This window comes from Pseudorasbora parva, chromosome 9 (assembly GCF_024679245.1).
Source record: "Pseudorasbora parva isolate DD20220531a chromosome 9, ASM2467924v1, whole genome shotgun sequence".
In the NCBI taxonomy this organism is placed as follows: Eukaryota; Metazoa; Chordata; class Actinopteri; order Cypriniformes; family Gobionidae; genus Pseudorasbora; species Pseudorasbora parva.
The window spans coordinates 21,626,614-21,648,348 of NC_090180.1; the positions used below are offsets into that span (position 1 = coordinate 21,626,614).

General features: G+C 37.6%; 1 protein-coding gene across 1 annotated transcript in view; it reads left to right on the top strand.

Annotated features, from left to right (window-relative positions):
* Positions 1 to 533: 533 nt before the first annotated feature.
* npc1 (Niemann-Pick disease, type C1) overlaps positions 534 to 21,735 on the top strand; it is a 47,792-nt gene continuing 26,590 nt past the window's right edge. The window contains exons 1-6 of the mRNA XM_067454319.1: positions 534 to 710; positions 11,440 to 11,568; positions 14,691 to 14,797; positions 16,152 to 16,315; positions 21,101 to 21,268; positions 21,419 to 21,668. Of these exons, the coding sequence (XP_067310420.1) occupies positions 645 to 710; positions 11,440 to 11,568; positions 14,691 to 14,797; positions 16,152 to 16,315; positions 21,101 to 21,268; positions 21,419 to 21,668 (884 nt within the window). The 5' untranslated portion in view covers positions 534 to 644. The remainder of the gene's footprint in view (positions 711 to 11,439; positions 11,569 to 14,690; positions 14,798 to 16,151; positions 16,316 to 21,100; positions 21,269 to 21,418; positions 21,669 to 21,735) is intronic.

Sequence of the window (21,735 nt, forward strand, 5' to 3'; positions counted from 1 at the left end):
TTACACTTTGTGGTTGGAATTGTCACTTTGACATCATATTTTAATCCAAAAATTCTATCAAATTAAATTAAAAAATACAATCCAATTTAATAGCAAATGTGAATTTATTTAACATTTTATCAACAACATTCACTATTTGAAAATAGAACCTGCCTCCTCCAGCCACTACCTAGCCACACTCTCAAAATGGCCCAATATTCACTATATATCTACAAGAACAAGAAATATAAGTCAGCAAACAATTACCTTCAGTTATTAAAGTTGTAATTTTAAGGGTGAACCATACTCAAACTTCAAAATAAGTTTCAATACATGTGTTTTACGTCGCTGGCTCATGAATATTAATATAGTCAAGATCACGCGTTCCATCGTAACGTTTGCCTTTCAGCCAATCAACTTGACTAGCGTCACGTAACTAATGGATATTCATGAGCCACGCTGTCGTCACATGAACACGCCCAGTTTTTGTGCTATTAGCGAGCTGTGCTACACACTCTCGACCGGTAGGTGGCAGCAACTCTAAATCCCGCCCACACCCAGACAGAGGAAGGCTGGACGGGCGGCTTTTGATAACAGGAAATAAGAAAGCCTCAGCCCAACAGTTGAGAGTTACTCTAGAGAAGAGCTCTGGAGTCAGAGGAGCAATGCTTCTACCGGGGGGAAAACAGATTTTCTGTCTTTTATGGGTTATAATTTTATCATCACAGCGGGTAAGTGTGGCGATGCGTTGTTTGTTTATATGTTATTGTGGCTGTAACTTGTGTTTATTTGTAGCCTAGCACAAACTTCAACCAGCCTGACAGTTTCCAAGAGTTGTTAGATCACGTCAGGTCAGATCCTAGAAAGCAATGTTGTGTGTTTTTGAAGTCAAAACCTTGGCTTTAATAGTATGTCATGTATTTTTGTCGTTGTAAGAATGAAACGGGCTGTTTTCTTCTTGTTAAAATACAATCGAAGCTTATATGGACAGAGATGAAGAAATATTTGTCTACTTCATCTGTCAGTCGTTGCAGATTTACACAAAAGCACATGATCTAACATGCAAGATCAGCGTTTATTAGACTAGAAACGCTGTTGTAGTGTTTTGAGCTGTTAAGCTGATTGATGAGTCAAATGCGCCTTTGCGTTACGACACACTTGATGGATGTGTCCCAAAACCTAGGGAGCCACCTGCATAGGCAGCATTGTTTTGGGCTAACGTTACACATGCGCATTCCGAGCCTTTAAAATTAGGCTACAAACGTTATAAAGATCCTGTGGTAGCCGAAAATGTTGTCTAGGTGTGTATCTCACTAGGTTTTGAGATACAACCAGTGAACCACTCTTTCACGTTGACTAGAAATAGACGCAGAAAGGTTATTATTGCCTGTTTAAGTCCCAAGTTCAAGTGCTCTTGCTTTCATTTAGCTTTTCCTGGTCATTTTCATTTGGAGTTCCTTATGTGTTCATTGGGATGTAGTTCAAAACAACTGTCTAATCTCATGTTGGTTCAAAGGTCACATGTCCTGACACTGTTTGACCTAATCGAATCTGAAACTTTTAATCAGCGTTTTGTTTGATCTTTTGGCTCATGCTACTGACTTTGAGTCAGAATATAATTTCTCTTTTCTGCTATAGTAACCAAAGACAAACATCACGAGTGTTTGGTAACTAAGGGATCCTAGTTGAGCTCATTTGTTTGGCTGTCCTATTTCCTACCAGGGGTGATTGTAGGATTTCAATATTCATTTGTTGTTTGTATTAGGGTAGGGACACTATTAGGTTATAACCCCTGAGTCTTTAAATGATTTTTACTATACCGATCATATTTATTATTAATTTAGAATATAGACAAAACCTCAAATTACTGTAATTGTCTCGATTGGATAATGGATTTTAAACCACATTGTAAACTATAGCATCACATGAATCTATAAATTTGCCAGTTCTATATTTCAGTGACAGTCAGTACACCAAGGATGATTACTATAAGTTCTAAAAATCGTTCTCAATATCAGTATTAAAGAATAGCAGAGTTCACACCACAGCTATAAGGATAATGGCACAATATCATTAGGGGCCAAGCACCGAAGGTGCGGAGGCACCTATTGAAACCGTTAGCGTTCTTATTATTATTATTCTTCTTCCGCTCACAAGTCAATGGCAGCCCATAGAACCGCTCGCGGGAACATGATGAAACCTGGCACACATATAAAGGACAGTCACAACTGTCAATATATCAAATTTTGAGTCTCTAACTCAATCCCTCTAGCGCCACCAACTGTCCAAAGTTGCGCTCATGTTTATGCTAATAACTCTTGAACTAAAAGGGCTAGAAACAAAATCCAAATTTTCTCTGACTCCTTGGCTCAAGCCGATTCGATTGCACCCTATGACGTCGTTTTGTGTCATAAAAATTACCCGCCATTTTTAATTTTCCAAAAAAACTACTTTTTCGAACTCGTCCTAGTCGGTTCGTCTGATTTGCACGAAAATTGAACCACATCATCTTCAGACCATGGTGACAAAAATTTATGGAATTCAAGTTGATTCTTCAAATCGTTTACGATACATGTGCGAACAAATTTTACGTAGAGGTTGCAAAAGCACACCAAAGGCCATATCTCTGCAACGCTTTATCGTATTCAAACCAAACTTGGTACATGTTATCACAAGCATGACCTGAGGCAACATGCAGTGTTTCGGTGCAGTGCACCCTACTGGTCTGGAGATACAAAAAAGGGCTATTTTGGCTTATAACTTCTAAACCATTTATCCAAAAATCATAAAATGTATCTCCTTAGATACGGGGAGTCATGTCAAGTCAACTGATATCCAAGTTTACTAGGTCTGCCTTTTTGGCTGTCGGCCATTTTGATTTATGTGCTAAAATGCTGTATTTTATGAACGCATGAACGGATTGTTACGAAACTTGGTATGGGTCATCAGCACCATGCCCTGAAGTAGCCTGAGAAGTTTTGAAACAGCGCCACCTAGTGGAGAATTTTTCCTTCAAATGCTTATAACTTTGGCTGTGGTTGACATATTTGGATGGGAGTAACTTTTTTTGTCTCCTGAATCCTTGCCGAGTCCAATGATACCAGACTTGCCAGGTTTCGGCGAATGGTTTGCGCAGCGTTGTAATTTAGTGCTTATAAAACATTAGCAGATATCTTCAAAACCGCTAGTCCGATCGAGACGAAACTAGCCTCAGAAGTTCGGAAACATAGGTCGATAGCTATTCGCTAATGCCCAAATCTCAAAATATTGATAGTAAGGGGTAGTAAAATCCAATCAAAGTCAGGTGTCAGTCATTTTTTACGTGTTTTTTCATGTAAATGTTTATAACTCCAAAACAAAATGAAGTATTTTCACCAAACTCGACACGTATATGTATGGGCTCATTCTGAGGACGAATTAAAAAAATGGTGGGATTGTGCCTCTTGGTGGGGCTATAATAGAACAAAACATGAAATTCCCATTGACTTCAATGCAGTATTAGGGAATAAAATGCTAATGTTACACTTAACGAATGCATTTGTGTATCATTACAAATCTCAGTATGTGTCTTCTGCTCCATGCCCTGAAGGTACTCAAAAAGTTTTCGGGCAGCGCCACCTTGTGGTCAAAAGTTGTAATAAGGTGTGCAAAATGCCAATAACTTTTGATTTAATTAGCCTATTGTAATGAGACTGGTCACATTCATTCATTGGCTCCTGCCGAGAACATAGACGCCAATTTTGTCCATATTTGACAAACCTCTCTACCCTTTATCTTGTTATTGGTTAAAAACCTACTTTTTCAAACTCATCCTACACTGTTGTCCAATTTTCACCAAAATTGAATCGTATCGTCTTCAGACCATGAGAACAAATAGTTATGGATTTCGTGTTGATAGACAAATCATTTGTCATACACCACAGCAACGCAGTTGAGCTATGATGCAAAAAATGACTCTTGACACCAAACTTTGCATGTGTCATTGCCACCTCAGTCTGACTACACCACATCAGTTTCATAACAGTGCCACCTATTGGTCGAAAAAGATTAACCATTAAATCATTATTATTTACTGTATTAAAAATTGTACTGCTTTTTTGCCTAAAATCAACTTAATAGGTCTTCAATGGTTCATTGTTGCATTTGGTCTTATACTCCTAGCTAGCTATGCTGGCATGTCTTAGGGTCTTCATTTCGCTTGGCCCCGACAATTGCTGCTTGCAGCTATATTTGGAATTATTTTCAGAACAATTTTATCCAGCTGATGAATGATAAAAGCATTAACAGCCAAACAGAATTCCATCCTGCTGTAACAAATTTGAGAAAGATTGTCTGCTAGTGTGGATGGTATAATATATACAGGTCCTTCTAAAAAAATAGCATATTGTGATAAAGTTCATTTTTTTCCATAATGTAATGATAAAATTTAAACTTTCATATATTTTAGATTCATTGCACACCAACTGAAATATGTCAGGTCTTTTATTGTTTTAATATTGATGATTTTGGCATACTGCTCATGAAAACCCCAAATTCTCCAAAAAATTATCATATTTCATCCGACCAATAAAAGGAAAGTGTTTTTAATACAAAAAAGTCAACCTTCAAATAATTATGTTCAGTTATGCACTCAATACTTGTTCGGGAATCCTTTTGCAGAAATGACTGCTTCAATGCGGCGTGGCATGGAGGCAATCAGCCTGTGGCACTGCTGAGGTGTTATGGAGGCCCAGGATGATTCGATAGCGGCCTTAAGCTCATCCAGAGTGTTGGGTCTTGTGTCCCTCAACTTTCTCTTCACAATATCCCACAGATTCTCTATGGGGTTCAGGTCAGGAGAGTTGGCAGGCCAATTGAGCACAGTAATACCATGGTCAGTAAACCATTTACCAGTGGTTTTGGCACTGTGAGCAGGTGCCAGGTCGTGCTGAAAAACGAAATCTTCATCTCCATAAAGCTTTTCAGCAGATGGAAGCATGAAGTGCTCCAAAATCTCCTGATAGCTAGCTCCATTGACCCTGCCCTTGATAAAACACAGTGGACCAACACCAGCAGCTGACATGGCACCCCAGACCATCACTGACTGTGGGTACTTGACACTGGACTTCAGGCATTTTGGCATTTCCTTCTCCCCAGTCTTCCTCCAGACTCTGGCACCTTGATTTCCAAATAACATGCACAATTTGCTTTCATCCGAAAAAAGTACTTTGGACCACTGAGCAACAGTCCAGTGCTGCTTCTCTGTAGTCCAAAGTGGCTTGACCTGGGGAATGCGGCACCTGTAGCCCATTTCCTGCACACGCCTGTACACGGTGGCTCTGGATGTTTCTACTCCAGACTCAGTCCACTGCTTCCGCAGGTCCCCCAAGGTCTGGAATCGGTCCTTCTCCACAATCTTCCTCAGGGTCCGGTCACCTCTTCTCGTTGTGCAGCGTTTTTTGCCACACTTTTTCCTTCCCAAAGACTTCCCACTGAGGTGCCTTGATACAGCACTCTGGGAACTAGTGTTGTCACGATACCAAAATTATGACTTCGATACGATATCAGACTAAAATATCGATATAGCGATACTAAATCGATACCACAGTAAAATAAATAAATAAATAAGATGCTTAATATGACAACAGAACTTGTTATTATTCATTGTTATTTTTTACTAAAAATTAATGTGGCCAGTATGTTCCTTAGGGTTGGGCATCGTTTTGATTTGAACAATTATTGATCAATTACTATTAAAATTATATCAATGTATTTTTTACAATGGGGTAATTGTGTTGCAATAGCTTACACACAGCACAAGAAAGCTGGATTTCGAATGGTAAATTGAATTTAAAAAGACGACTTAACAGTAATAAAATAAGAACAAATAAACAGATTACAAACAATAGCACAAATGAATGCAATAGAATAGAAGATACAAATTAAACAGACTGCTTTATTTTTTCAGGTAAGTCTAACATTCAGATAAGAAACTGAATTAAAAAAATGCATAGTAATTACATTTAAAACAACATTGGATAATGTTCTTTGTAAAAAACTCAATAGCGTACAGATGAAACTATTAAAGTTACACAAGTTGATCAGTCAAGAGCAGTTGATCGTTTGTCTTTTTGTAGTTTGAATAGCAAATGACTGCGGTCCCTTTAAGACTAACAGACGCATGGATCCTAAACACTGTTCCTGTTACTGTTCTTCCTGAACTGTTTGCGACTGTGCTTACATTAATACTCTTCCAGATGTGCACTGATAATTCTTTGAGTGTATTTGACCAATAATAAGCTGGAAAAGGAAGCAAATGTTTGCACTTGTATCATGTCAGAGGCGGCTTTATTACGGTAGGCTATGTGTGTGTGCGCTTCAGATGTGAGCACGAAATCTGCGGAGATTAGTAGAATTAATTTATGTGCAATCCCGCGCGAAATTCAGACCGATCACACACTAACACACTGTCATGAGGAAAAAGTCCAGCAGAACGCGCGTTCGCCGTGCTCAGAGGTTAACCGGGCTGAGTGAGAATATGCCGGTGTGTGTCAGCTCGCTTTCGGTCGGAGAGGAGAGCGCAGCTGATATCGATACTGTAAAAACTGAGAATCGTATCGTTTCAGATATTCCAGTATCGATATATATCGAAATATCGATATTTTTGACAACACTACTGGGAACAGCATATTCGTTCAGAAATTTCTTTCTGTGTCTTACCCTCTCGCTTGAGGGTGTCAATGATGGCCTTCTCAGCAGTCAGGTCAGCAGTCTTACCCATGATTGCGGTTTTGAGTAATGAACCAGGCTGGGAGTTTTTAAAAGCCTCAGGAATGTTTTGCAGGTGTTTAGAGTTAATTCGTTGATTCAGATGATTAGGTTAATAGCTCGTTTAGAGAACCTTTTCATGATATGCAAATTTTTTGAGATCATTTCATGAGCTGTATGCAAAAATCATCAGTATTAAAACAATAAAAGACCTGAAATATTTCAGTTGGTGTGCAATGAATCTAAAATATATGAAAGTTTAATTTTTATCATTACATTATGAAAAATAATGAACTTTTATCACAATATGCAAATATTTTGAGAAGGACCTAATATATATATATATATATATATATATATATATATATATATATATATATATATATATATATATATATATATATATATATATATATATATATATATATATATTATATATATATATATATTATATATATATATTCTGAGAAGGACCTAATATATATATACACTATCATATTTTCGGGGGTTAAAATGATCCAAAATCAATTTGAGAAAGTTGAGAGACACTGGATTTTTTGAGAAACACTGGCTGGTTATGTACCATCTCCTTACCTTACACCCAATTCACAATGGTAAATTTGTAATAATGTGTTCTAATTTGGTGTGTTCTAATCAATGTGTGGTAATTCTAATTCTAATTTGCTGGAAATTTGAGCATGTCTTTGCATCATTACGTCACGTCTAAAGAAAGCCCGGTTAGTATATTTAATCACCATTGTTAGAGCGTTTTATTGTTTGTAGTGCTTTTTTTTCTTTTTCTTAGTTGGTCAGAACAAAAGTGGCAGACATTACGAGGACAATTCTTATTACATATCCACACTGGTGCAGTGACTAACTCCTCAAAATATTAGATTCATCCATGGTGAGGAGCCAGCACGATGCACAACCCAACCCGTCACGGAAAGATAATTCCTCAAATACCTGCAATTACAGGTTTCAAGCAGAGATGGCGACAAAGAGGCTATGTACGGGCTGCAGCTTCAAACTAATCTCTTTCTTTAAAATATATATTTTTAAATTCACCAAATAATTTTTATTATGTATTTAAATTGACTGCAGGTTATTCTAATGCCACATTTTGTAATGTACAAACCCGATTCCAAAAATGTTAGGACACTGTACAAATTGTGAATAAAAACAGAATGCAATGATGTGGAAGTTTTAAATTTCAATCTTTTATTCAGAATACAGCATAATTGACATATCAAATGTTTAAACTGAGAAAATGTATCATTTTAAGGGGAAAATAAGTTGATTTTAAATGTCATGGCATCAACACATCTCAAAAAAAGTTTACCACTGTGTGGCATCCACTCTACAGTCTGCAAACGTCTGGGGACTGAGGAGACAAGATGCTCGAGTTTAGGAATAGGAATGTTGTCCCATTCTTGTCTAATACATACAGGCTTCTAGTTGCTCAACTGTCTTAGGTCTTCTTTTTCGCATCTTCTTCTTTATGATGCGGCAAATGTTTTCTATGGGTGAAAGATCTGGACTGCAGGCTGGCCATTTCAGTACCTGGATCCTTCTACGTAGCCATGATGTTGTAATTGATGCAGTTTGTGGTTTGGCATTGTCATATTGGAAAATGCAAGGTCTTTCCTGAGAGACGACTCCTGGATGGAAGCATATGTTGTTCTGGAAATTGTATATACCTTTCAACATTGGTGCCATTCCAGATGTGTAAGCACTGATGCAACCCCAAACCATCAGAGATGCCGACTTCTGAACTAAGCGCTGATAACATATTGGGTTGTCCTTGTCGTCTTTAGTTTGGATGAGATGACGTTCCAGTTTTGGATGAGATGACGTTCCACTCTGTCTCCTCTCCACCAATCAGCTGGTGTGCGGTGGGCGTTTGGTGCAAAATGGCTGCCGTCGCATCATCCAGGTGGATGCTGCACATTGGTGGTGGCTGAGGAGATTCCCCCCTTCTATATGTAAAGCGCTGTGGGTGTCTAGAAAAGCACTATATAAATGTAATGAATTATTATTATTAAATTGGTGATCCTCTGCCCATCTTGACTTCTGATAGACACTGCCACTCTGAGTCTCTTTTTATACCCAATTGTGTTGCCAGTTGACATAAGTTGTAAAATGGTCCTCCAGCTGTTCCGTACATTTAACTTTTCTGGCCTCTTATTGCTACATGTCCCAATTTTTTTGGAATGTGTAGCTCTCATGAAATCCAAAATGAGTCTATTTGGCATGTTATTTCAAAATGTCTCACTTTTTTCAACATTTGATATGCTGTCTATATTCTATTGTGAATAAAATGTAAGTTTATGAGATTTTTAAATTTTTGCATTCCTTTTTTATTCACAATTTGTACCTTGTCTCAACTTTTTGGAAATCTGTTTTTTTATTATGGGTGTAAACTGAAGCGCTCTATAATTTGCTGGAGAACTGTAGTTTGAGGGGTGAACGCAGTGAGTCTTGTATTGCTCCCGCATCACATTATGGAAACTGGATTTATGACACTGCACTTAAGCAGATATGAACAATCTATCAATAAATGTAATACCCTGCTTCTGATGTTGCAGATTGAAGAACAGTGTAAAACACTGAATAAAGGAGTTTTCATATGCGTTTTAATAAGGGCTGTGCAATATATCGAAATTATCGAAATATCGCGAATGTATATATCGCAACGGTAGGCAATATCTGAAAGATTTTAATAGGCTACTTCAACATTGTGAAAAGTGTTTTAGGATACGCATAGCAGAGAATAGACTGGGCACATGACTACTGTTACTTATGTGACTTGCTTGATGTTAAAGAAGAGTTATTAAACGCAATAATTTGTGAAAAACAATAACAATAACTTGCAGTCTTGTGCTGTCTGACACGCACATAAATGTGACATAAATGTTTGCTAAAACACTGCTGGTCACTTTCAGAAGTTGTAGCGATGCTTTCTTTTCCCAGAAAGTTTTTAAGTAAATTTTTAAATATAATTTAAATAGATTTTACACACTAAATGCAATATCGTATCGCATTATTTAAAAAGATATTGCATATCTCATTTTTCTTCAATATCACACAGCCCTAGTTTTAATGGGGATGATTCAACCACAAATTCATGTACAGATTATGGAGATGATTACAATTTTTTTTTTAGGGTAGGGGCTAGGGGGGAAATTTAGGGGCTAAATCCTCCCTTAAAATTGCCTAGTGATGCCCCTGTTTCCTACTGTGTAAAATAGCAAATAATAACATCTGCTTTCTAGTTGTTTCTCGGTTTCTGAAGCTTTACAGTTTGTGTAACTGCTTTATTGTGGTACTTTCACTTCTTTATCTAAAAATACCCTTGGTGTGTCAAAACAAGTACTGAGAGACCTGTACTAAAATAAGCACAGGACCAGGAAAAAAGCAAACTACACTTAAACCTTGGACAAAATACATGTTTACTGTACACAATACTGAGAATTTAAAAGCAAGTTAGGCTATAAAGGAATTGTTTTGTCTGTTCAACATTATATTATATAGTAGGGGAATGTTAGAAATTGTGGACAATAGAACACTTGCGTTTGTCTGTTATTTTGGCTTCCATGACTCGTTTTTTTTTTATCCGTGTCGTACGACTAAGAACGGTGAGGGAAGATTCAGCTCAGTCTGTTATGTTTCCTCATTGCTGCCCTGATAATTTGATCACTTTTCCATAAACTTAGTTAACTGCTATGTTAAGACTGTCTTTAAAACTAGTCTTTCTTTTCTGGTTCAGATCTTTTTATGTAACTGCAGTGGCCACAAGTTACTAGAGGGAAAATCAAATGAGTGGTGTTGGAAATCTTTGGAAGATTTTTGGAAATCTTTGTTTTGTAGGGGATTTTGCATGTGAATGTATTTGTTTCTAAATTAGGTCCAGCCTAATCTTAGTTAGATGCCAACGTGAACCATAACAGTGTCCTTGTGTCGTCCAACACAACAGACCAAAACGGGAAAAAGAAATTATGAAAATGATGAATCAACTGTCCCAAAGTTTCCTGTGTAAGAGATGTTCCAGCCCTCAGTCACATGCACAGTCAAGTCATGCTCCTTTGTTTCCAGATGAGGGAAGACCATTCAGCACAACAAAAGCTTGTCAGTTCATCAGTCTAAATGCAAAGTCTGACCCTTGACCTTTGTAACACTTTGTACCAGTTTCCATTTAAAATCAGTGTTGATGCTCTTACAACAGTGTTATAGTACAGTATGTCACTTTGATTTCATCAATTGTAAATTCAGACTGGGTGGAGATGTGGTTCTGCTGAATGCAACACATGTCTGTGAATTCTAGTCATGTGACTGCAAAACTGACGAAATAGCTGAGGAATGCACACCTTCTCTGGTTTCAGTGAGACGCATTCATGATAAGTGACGTGGTAAGGGTCTCGGCGAGTTTCTATGAGGGATTTGTTTCTGCGCAAAATAGAGTGAAACGTCTAGTGGCGGAACACGAGCTGTTGTCTTGAAAGTAACCCCATAAATAACTGAAAAAGGGGAAGGAACCTGATTTTGAGGAATTTAATTTTAAACATCAGCGGTTACTTCCATACCATAATGGACAGATGTTCAGAGCCAAGATGATGATCTGAAAGATTAATAAATAATCTGTGTTTATGACGGACAGTATTTAGAAATTCTTATTCCTTTATTGTTCTCAATGTTTTCTCCCATGTGTCCGCACAGGTGCATGGCCAGCACTGTATCTGGTATGGTGAATGTGGGAACTCCACTATATTGGAAGAGAAGAAGTTAAACTGCAATTACACCGGCCCCCCTAAACCTTTACCTGATGAAGGACTTGAACTGCTACAGGTAAGAGAACCTTCACCTGTACAACCGTTAGTCTGCTCTTCATGGCATTTAGTAGGAATAATTATTTTTATTAAAAAAGAAAAATCTGTCATCATTTTCTGATTAGAAACATGTTAGAACGTATTAGCAAATACTAAAAATCTTCAAAATAAATACTATATACATACATACTGGTTTGCTGGGCTAAATGTAAGTTAAATGTAAGTAGAAATTGAACCAAAAGCGAGAGAAAAAAAACTTAATCTTATTTTCATAGCAGTTAAAAAATAATATGGGCCTATCTAGGGCCGGGCGATATGGCGATATTATCACAATATAATTTTCCTTATCAGTCGATATCGATAAATATCACGATGTAAATGTAAAATCTTTATTTCTTTAAAGTTTAAAGGCATATTTTTGCTCCTGAGTGAAATATGTAGAAAACAGACAGCTAACTGTGGTTTTGAACTATCCTTTAATTGTCAAAACATGACAAACACTTCCCAAACAGGTGAACAATTTATTAAAACTAAGGTAGATGTATTTATTAAAACCTTAATTGTGGTCAGCATTTTTTTTACTCTACACTGTATATCAATAATTTCATTACTTATTGTGTAAGTAAAACACTAAAAAACGCACGGGCAAAAGAAATTAGTCCACTGTGCATCTCTCTCTCACACTCTCTCTCTCTCACACTCTCTCTCTCTCACACTCTCTCTCACCCTCTCTTTCACCCTCTCACCGACACACGCACCTCACCGACAGTGGGCTGGTCGTGAGAGGAGGGAGAGGGCAAAGTTCAGTATTTCTGGATCTCCATTAAGGGCTGTCTAGTCTATTTTATTCATTTTAGACATCGGATGAAATTATTTCTCTTTTGATAAAGGCGATGCTGAGTCATTAGTACATCACCAAAGACAAACAATTATGATAGCGATCATGTACTAGTTCGATGTTTTAGTGATTATAGTTTGGTACAATTACCGTTAGCTTGTTGTAAGTCACCCACCGCAACTAACAAGGTAATAAGCCTGTGTGTGAATGTAGTTAATGTAGATTTACTTACTGTGTTGGGCTCAATGTTATATGGATGAACTTCGAAGAAGCAGGATAATTTAATAATTAAATTCCGTGTGGTGAAAGTGAACCTATGATAAGCAAGCAGTCCACGTACGTCGCTGTTTTATGTCGGATGGATCGCCAAAATATCTCCAAACCACTGAAGTTGAGCGAACTAACTTGTCAAAGATATCTGTGTCCTTCGAGCTGGTCGTGGGCTCTGAGTTTTATTCACTATCGCTCATTTTTCTTGCCCCACTTCACTCTGATCCTCCAAGCCTGTCAGCCACTGACTGTAAACAACAGCGCGTGATGCGCCCAGAAGTTGGTGGGTGGACTTATCATAATGACGGCAGAGCTGTGACGGTTCCGCGTGCTCCTTGTAAACAAAGAAGCTTGTGAACGGTGGTCTTTCGAACTGGCTTTGGCTGCGACTCTAGAAGATATGGAGATAAGCTTTTCTTTGAGAAAAGAACAAAGAAAGGTACTGAAGTCATTCTTAAGAAAGGAAGAGTTTGGAGTTCTACTGACCAGATACGGCGAAAGTTAAATCTATCAATGAGCTCCGCTTCACATGAGCATCAGAACTGGACAGAGGAGCAATGGAAGAAAGGGGCCTGGTCTGATGAATCACATTTTCTTTTAAATCATGTGGATGGCTGGGTGCGTGTGCGTCACTTACCTGGGGAACACATGGCACCAGGGTGCACTATTGGAAGAAGGTAAACTGACGAGACAGTGTGATGCTTTGGGCTAATGTTCTGCTAGGAAACCTGCCATCCACGTGGATGTTACTTTGACACGTACATCTACCGAAGCATTGTTGCAGAGCATGTACACCATTTCATGGAAACTGGTGCCTTTGGCCCCTTTCAGCAGGATAATGCGCCCTCTGCCACAAAGCAAAAATGGTTCAGTAATGGTTTGAGGAGCACAACAACGAGTTTGAGGTTTTGACTTGGCCTCCAAATTCCCCAGATCTCAATCCAATCGAGAACAAACAAGTCTGATCCATGGAGGCCCCACCTCACAACTTACAGGACTTAAAGGATCTGTTGCTAACATCTTGGTGCCAGATACCACTGCACAGCTTCAGGGGTCTAGTAGAGTCCGTGGCTCTGGGTCAGGGCATCAAAAGGGGGATCAACAATTTATTTTTATTTATGATATTTAACAGTAAACACAATGAAAATAATTGAATTTTTTTATAATTATCCTTCCACTGTAAGCCCCATCAGCAAAACTAAATCATTAAATCTTTAATTGCAAATATTTATTTGACAATTGTTTGGCAGAACAATCAATCACAATCACTCACAATAATGGTGACAGGTCAGATAAGACTTTTTTTAACATGGTTTCAATTTTACATTTAAAGAGGGATTATTCCTATGATATCAAATGTCAAACCACACAGTGACAAATGCTGTAGACAGTAACTTAATGAAGGCTGAATTTTAATTGATGTTCCAAAAATATGATTTGAGCCTCTGTTCAGTCATGGGTGACCATCACGCTTGGCATTTCCTGTACTTTTAAAGCGTAGGAACCCCTATAGACTACAGTAGGTAACATTTCAGTGGTTATATTATTTTCCTTGTACATGCACACACAAACAATGAGGTTTTTAATTTCATCAGCATTAAACAAAATTTCAAAAAAGAGAGAAATTGTAAAGACTTTTCTGTCTTCTGTTTTCCTAACAAACAGTAAAGATGTAATAAAAAATAAATCAAATTGTCATCAAAATGGTATGCGGTGAATATCACAAAAACGTATACGTAGACGGTGAATATCACAAAAATATGTCCAGGTCACAATTTACCCCCCCAAAATCTTTGCTGGTATTCCCGTGATGTATCTGCTTGTTTTACTTTTACTTTTGTTCCTTTTACTTGTTACATTTGACTCATTTTCATTTTCATGCTTGCTTTTTTTTTACTGTTAAAATTGTAATTTAATTTTTTTTATTTATTTTGTAGAATTGTATTAGATAAAAAGGGCATTTTAAGCATGCAGCACGTATAGTTTAAAGTCCTGCTTTTTATGAACTATTATATTAATTTTATTTTTTTCAGGAGTTGTGCCCTGGACTGGTCTACGGGGACAATAGAGTTTGCTGCGACAGCCAACAGCTAACGACTCTAAAGAGCAACATCCAGATCCCCCTTCAGTACCTGTCCAGGTGTGGCTGAAATACCTCTATGAAGATATGCATGCAGTAGCTGTTGTGTGAATTGGAATGAAAACTGAGCCATTATTGAGTCACGAGCAGGTTATTGATTAACCCAAGTCATGTTTTAAGTTGAAACCAAACATACATTGCCTGACTCCGTTTGCATTAGGAGAGTTGCCCAGTTTATGGCAGTAATATAATTTGCACTTCATACCAGCTTTAATTTTTTTACAGTCTATTTTTCACCATTTAAACGACATGACCGATTACTTTTTTACCGATTACGCTTTTTTAATTTTGGTGGAAACGGAGCTTATGAGGGTAAAAAACACAGGCGTATAAATCCATATTAAATCTTGTGGCTCGTGGCAACACATTGATGTCTTAAGACAAGAAACGATTGGTGTCTGCGAGGAACCTGAACAGTATTTGTATTTTAACTCATATCAGACGAATATCATCTAGTATTCCCAATTCCATTACTTCCATAGAAGGTCAAAAACCCGGCGCGATCATAGGTGTGTGTATGTATGTATGTATGTATATATATATATATATATATATATATATATATACATATATACATACATACACACACACACACACACACACACACGTTGGTCTATGTGGTTTACAGGTACTCTCCATAGGCGTAATGGTTTTTATACTGTACAAACCATATTTTCTATCCCCTTACACTGCCCCTGCCCCTAAACCTACCCATCACAGGAAACATTCTGCATTTTTACTTTCTCAAAAAATTAAAGGAAAATTTTAGTATGTTTTTAAGGCCATTTGAATTATGAGGACATTTGATATGTCCTCATAAACCACATTTATAGTGTAATACCAGTGTAATACCTATGTAGTTATACAAATTTGTGTCCTCATAAACCACATAAACAGGCTCACACACACACTTCATTAGTGCCTGTGCAGATCGTTCGAATGAGGCATCTATGTAAATATATGTCTATAATCACGTCAGGTTTTTGACCTTATTTGACGGAAGTAATGGCCTTGGAAATACTAGATGAGATTCGTCTGATATGCGGTAAAAAAAAAAAAAAACGCACACATACTGTTTGATTTCTCACACAACAGATTGTTTTGTGTCTAAAGACAATGTGTTGCCACTAGCCACAGGGTTTAATATGGATTCGTATGTCTGTGTTTTTTACTTTCATAGAAAACACCCCATTGAAATGCATTATATGAGCAACAGTTGGAGTTAAAAATCTTAATTTGTGTTCTACTAAAGAAACAGAGACATGTTGGATGCCCTGGGGGTAAGCAGATAAACATCACATTTTCATTTTTTAGTGAACTAACCCTTTAACTTGTCCATGTTTTTGTGTGCCAGGTGTCCGGCATGTTTCTTCAACTTCATGACCCTGTTCTGCGAGCTCACCTGCAGTCCCAGACAGAGCCAGTTCGTCAATGCCACAAAGTTCTCCCAAGACCCTGAGCAAAACAATACCAATGTGCTGGAGGTGTCCTATTACATCAGCCAGAACTTTGCCAATGGTGAGAAACAGAGCCCAAATTTACTGATTCTCCAGATGCTTGATTCATGACATCCGAACGTGATTTACTTTAGCAAAGCCTTTGATCCAGAAATAGTCGACAGTCCTTATTACTGAGAACCCTTAGTCCTCATCTCTGACAATGAGACCTAAATGTCTTTTAAAATGCACATTATCAAAATATCTTAATTGTGTTATCCATTCATTGAACTTTAAATAATTTCTTATTGTTTGAATAATAACTTGAAGTATTTCTTAGTATTAGGACCATACAAATATATTGGATTTTTTGTATTATTATTTTTAATAATAATAATTATTGTTATTATTATTGTAACACGGATCCACTGGAGAGGCGAGGTTGCTGAACCCAAGTGCAGTTTTATTAAACAAATCCAAACATAAACAAAAGACTTGGCAAACAACGTAAAACTTTACTTGACTTCGACTTAGACTTGACTTAGACTTGACTTGACTTAGACTTGACTTAGACTTGACTTAGACTTGACACAAATAAACACTCACCAAACGTGGGTTACACATACATCAATAACTGACCAAGACTATGGCAAACATGAGGGCTTAAATACACAAGGGCTAGTGACAAAACGAGGGACACCTGTGAACAATGATTAACCTATAAACCAATGAAAACAAGACACAGGAACACGAGGCAGGAACACATGAGGGCATGGTATCACATGACAATAGACCACATGACAAGACCAGGAAGTGCATGACAAAACATGACAGTGAACATGAAACCTTAAAACATGAAACATGAACCTACACCCAAACACCTTGTGACAATTATACTTATTGATTGTGGACAAAAATAGTATTTTATATATATATATATATATATATATATATTATTAGTAGAATTAGTATTTCAATAATAACTACAACAACAATAATAATACTTATTGTGGATTAAAAAATAAAAATAATAATAAATCTTATCTACATTGAATAAGTATTTTTGATATTAAAGCAGCACTAGGTAACTTTTCAACCTTCATAATATATTTTTAAGACTCTTGTGATGATAAATCGACTTACAATAGGTTGAATGACACGTCTGCCATAGCCTGATGGGGTCTGTATCGTTTTTAATCGTACTTTTAAACTTCGGGTTTCGGGTAGTAACCCGAGAAAAAGAAAAGAACTACAAAATTCGACTGCTTTACGGCATATACGTCACTTCTACCAACACACACACTTCCTTACATTCGGACGTGCGAGCCCAACTTTGTTCGTCGGATAATATAGTCATGTCCGAAGCAGCACAGACAAATAAGAAAGAAAAGGTTTTGTTGGAGGAAAGCAATAAGAGGAAAGGAAAAATGATGGGATTAAAGGCAGGACGAGGATCAACATGTGACCAGCGTTTGCTCGTCGGCGTGAGCTGAAGGAGGCGTGCCCGACCGATGCTGTCATGCTTGTTACGGTGAGCTACCACTCAAACATTGAACTGAAGTATCATATAGATTCTGTAAAACGGTAACCAATAGACTACTATAATGACGCTGGCTTGTAAACGTGAGCATCGTGATTATTTGGCGTTTGAAAAAAATAAAACCCATGAAATTATATTCATATGACATGCTGAAACATATGCCACTGACTGTAACGTTACCTGGGATGAAGACATTTCACACGCGCCGCCAGAAGAACTGTTCAGGGGAACTGTTAGTGCTGCACCGACCCGCGGGACGCTTTTATGAAGTTATTTGGCCCGCACCGCACCACTGTATATATTTTTACAACACGCCGCGCACCATTAAATAGACATACGGGGTCCGCGGGTTATGAGACGAACCGCGCATTACTAGTTCAGGGCTATCAGGGTTGTCATGTCAACAAATGCACGCGCGATGGCATCCCCTGTTGTAGGATGACTGAGCTTACGACAGTCGTTGAGGACATTATTTTTTCCAAACTGTAGGGGGACCCCAAGAGCAAAAGTAGCCAAGTGGGGCTTTAAAGGGTTATGTAGGAAATGATTCGGATAAAATAACTCAAAGGGGTATTGAATTACAGTAAAAGGAACCATGATACATATAAAAGGATTCAAAAGTAATATTTAACACTTTATCAACTATTCGTCCAGCGATACGTTGAAATTAGAGTGCATTATAGGTTCAGACGGAGTGTACGCTTTTTTGAGTGTGGTGATGATGAAGAGCTCTGGGTAGCTCTGAGGACGCTGCGTGCAGGCAGGAAAGGCCCGCACGATCAAAGCAGAAGTCACCGCAAAACCATGGCAGTTAGTAAAGCGCGGAGCAAAACAAAAAGCAAAGATTTTTTGTTGGCCGGGGAGTTTTAAACAGGCCCCAGGGTCCCTCCTTGGGGGCGTCTCCGGCCAATGAGATATTGTTGTGGGCGGGTGTCCTGCCCACATCTCTGGTTCATGCATATCATTAGTGTAATGTCTGATTAAACACTTTTAAGGACCCAACTTTCCTATTGTGATCACAGTACATCTTACACAAATTTACCTTGCATCAAAATGACGAGAATCATTTATCCATCACATAGACATCAAACAGCTTGCTATTCCCATGATGGGAGTTGGAGATAGTAAAGATTCATATGTGATACATGTCTCGCGTACAGAGAAACTTTACAAGTTACATGAAAATATACATAATACCTTAGTATATGTTTAAGTCGCCATTGGGTGGATTAATTCATGTTATTGAATCTGTGGTTTAAGTTTACTCCTCATGTCTGCATTGGTGTGAGGTCTTTGTGTGATGTTCAAAGAAACGTTGGAATGCGCAGGTCAAGAAAGGAGGGAGGACGACATGGGGCCTGGCGAATGTCGGGCAGCCTTCGAAAAGCTTTTTTTGTGTCCCGATAACGATTTGAATTTATGCCTGTCGGTAATAAATTAGTCACTTCTTCGTGAGGTTCTACACGCTGTTATGCTTGTAGAACAAAGAGGAAACATGTCATGTGACTCATTTTGTCCTTGTGCTGGTTTTGAGATAACGCAGATAAACGGAGAGAGCTGTTGTCTCTGGGCCAGTTGGGGCATCCTTGATTAGTTTTACAATCGGTTCAGGTTTCGGAGAGGGGGTCTCTGGAATGCTTTGTTGTGTCGACTCACAGCTAGTACACCCAAAAATGAAATGTATGTCATTAATGACTCGCCTTAATGTTGTTCCACACCCGTAAGACCTCCTTTCACCTTCAGAACACAGTTTAAGATATTTTATATTTAGTCCGACAGCGTATCTAAGTGTATGCACACTATACTGTCCATGTCCAAAAAGAGAATAAAAACAAAATCAAAGTATTCCATATGTGACATCAGTTGGTTAATTAGAATCTCTTGAAGCATCGAAAATACATTTTGGTCCAAAAATAACAAAAACTACGACTTTATTCAGCATTGTATTCTCTTCCTTGTTTGTGTTCAATCCTCAAATAAAGAAACCGTTATGAATCAGTGAATCGATGAATGATTATTATTTTACTACTACTAATAATAATAATAATAGTAGTATATAATATAACATTTCCTTTAATATTATTGTTTCCTTTAATAATTTTATTATTATTATTAATAATAATATTTGTAGTAGTAGTAGTACTGCTAATTTCTAATTGATAATATTAATATCAAAAATACATATTCATTGTTGAGAATTAGACATTACCGATTTTCGATAATGCGATTTATCACGATAATGAATATGCACGATATTGTTATCGTGGGCACTGTAAAATATCGTAAATAATAATTAATTAACAATTAATATTTTTTTTATAATGCACTCAAGAATACTTTGCCCTACAACCGTATAAATGCTCAACACCGCTGTTCTGCATCAAATGGACGCGCTCAGATGTAAACAAGCCCAACGTGCGTTTGCACATGACTGAACGGGTGAAGGAGACGCGGAGAAGGAAGTGAAGGAGACGTGCTGCTGAAGTGCCGCTCAGTGACAGCAGAGGGCGCTGATGGAACGGCAGAATGCAGCGATCACCCCGGAAAGCCCGCAAACAAACGCATCCGCGCTAGTGAAGGAGTTTTTAAAACAGCCATTGGTTTTTTGTAATCTCAATGTTCATCACAGCACCTAATACTTAATACTTAAAGACTTAATAGGCTATTTATTTTCAAGCTTAAACATTTTTATGTTTTAATCTGGACTACAACATGCCCTAATAATTAGAACTGTTCTAATTATTTGTTCATTAGTTAACATGTTAATTCATTATTACCAAACTGACAATGAAAAATAACTCACCTAAGATAAAACTAACAATGATCAGTATTTCTTAACTAACATTACCAAAAACATCATACTTTCTGTACCAAATGTAGCTATTGCTCAGTCTTGGTTAATGCATAAACTAATGAGACCTTATTGTAATTTGTTACCTGTTGTTCTTTATAGCCTAATTCTTTTGCACTTTAATCTGTTTGAAAATTGTACTTTTACAGCTATGGAAAAAAATCAAGAGACCACTTAACATTGATTTCTCTTAATTTTTTTTCCAGAGCTGTATACATTTTTGGTGCACTATTGTATTAAACATTCAGTTATTTTTGTTATTACAAAAATAGTTCTTAAAGCTGTTATGCTATGGCAACACTTTTTTTTTTGCAACTTATTTCAATATCGTGATAAAACGTCAGCAATTAATCGCAACATGAAAAATTGATATCGGCACATGCCTATTGAGAATATATTTTTGTTGTTGTTCTTAATATTTATTTATTGTAGGTAAAAAATATATTCAATTAATTTCTGTCTTTCTCTTACATCAGCCATGTATAATGCCTGCAGTGATGTCCAGGCTCCCTCCACCAATGTTAAAGCCCTCAGTCTGTTGTGTGGCAGAGATGCCAGTGAGTGCACTCCCAACAACTGGATCCAGTACATGTTCAATATCAAAAATGGTCAAGTCCCCTTTTCTATTGACCCGGTTTTCTCAGGTACTAACCCTTTTCAGAATCACATGATTTTTTTATTGAGATTGATTGGATTGTTACTTGAAGAAATTCATTCAAACTCGTACATTATTCCAAATATGAAGCTTATATTCTCAAGATTTCTTCAGTGTTGAAACTATTTGGTCTCCCCAGATGTACCCGATAAGGGCATGACTCCCATGAGCAACATGACATTTAACTGCACGCAGTCTCTGGATGATGGCTCAGGGCCCTGCTCCTGTCAGGACTGCAGTAAAGCTTGTGGCCGCACACCCGTGGCCCCTCCGATCATTCCACCCTGGACCATCCTCGGCCTGGATGCCATGACCTTCATCATGTGGTGTTCTTATACAGCCTTCCTTCTCATCTTCTTTGGAGTCGTCCTGGGAGCGTGGTGTTACAGGTAAGTTACAGATTTACGAGGAGAGGAATTTCCTCAAAACAATCTGTGACTGCATGTTACATATTAC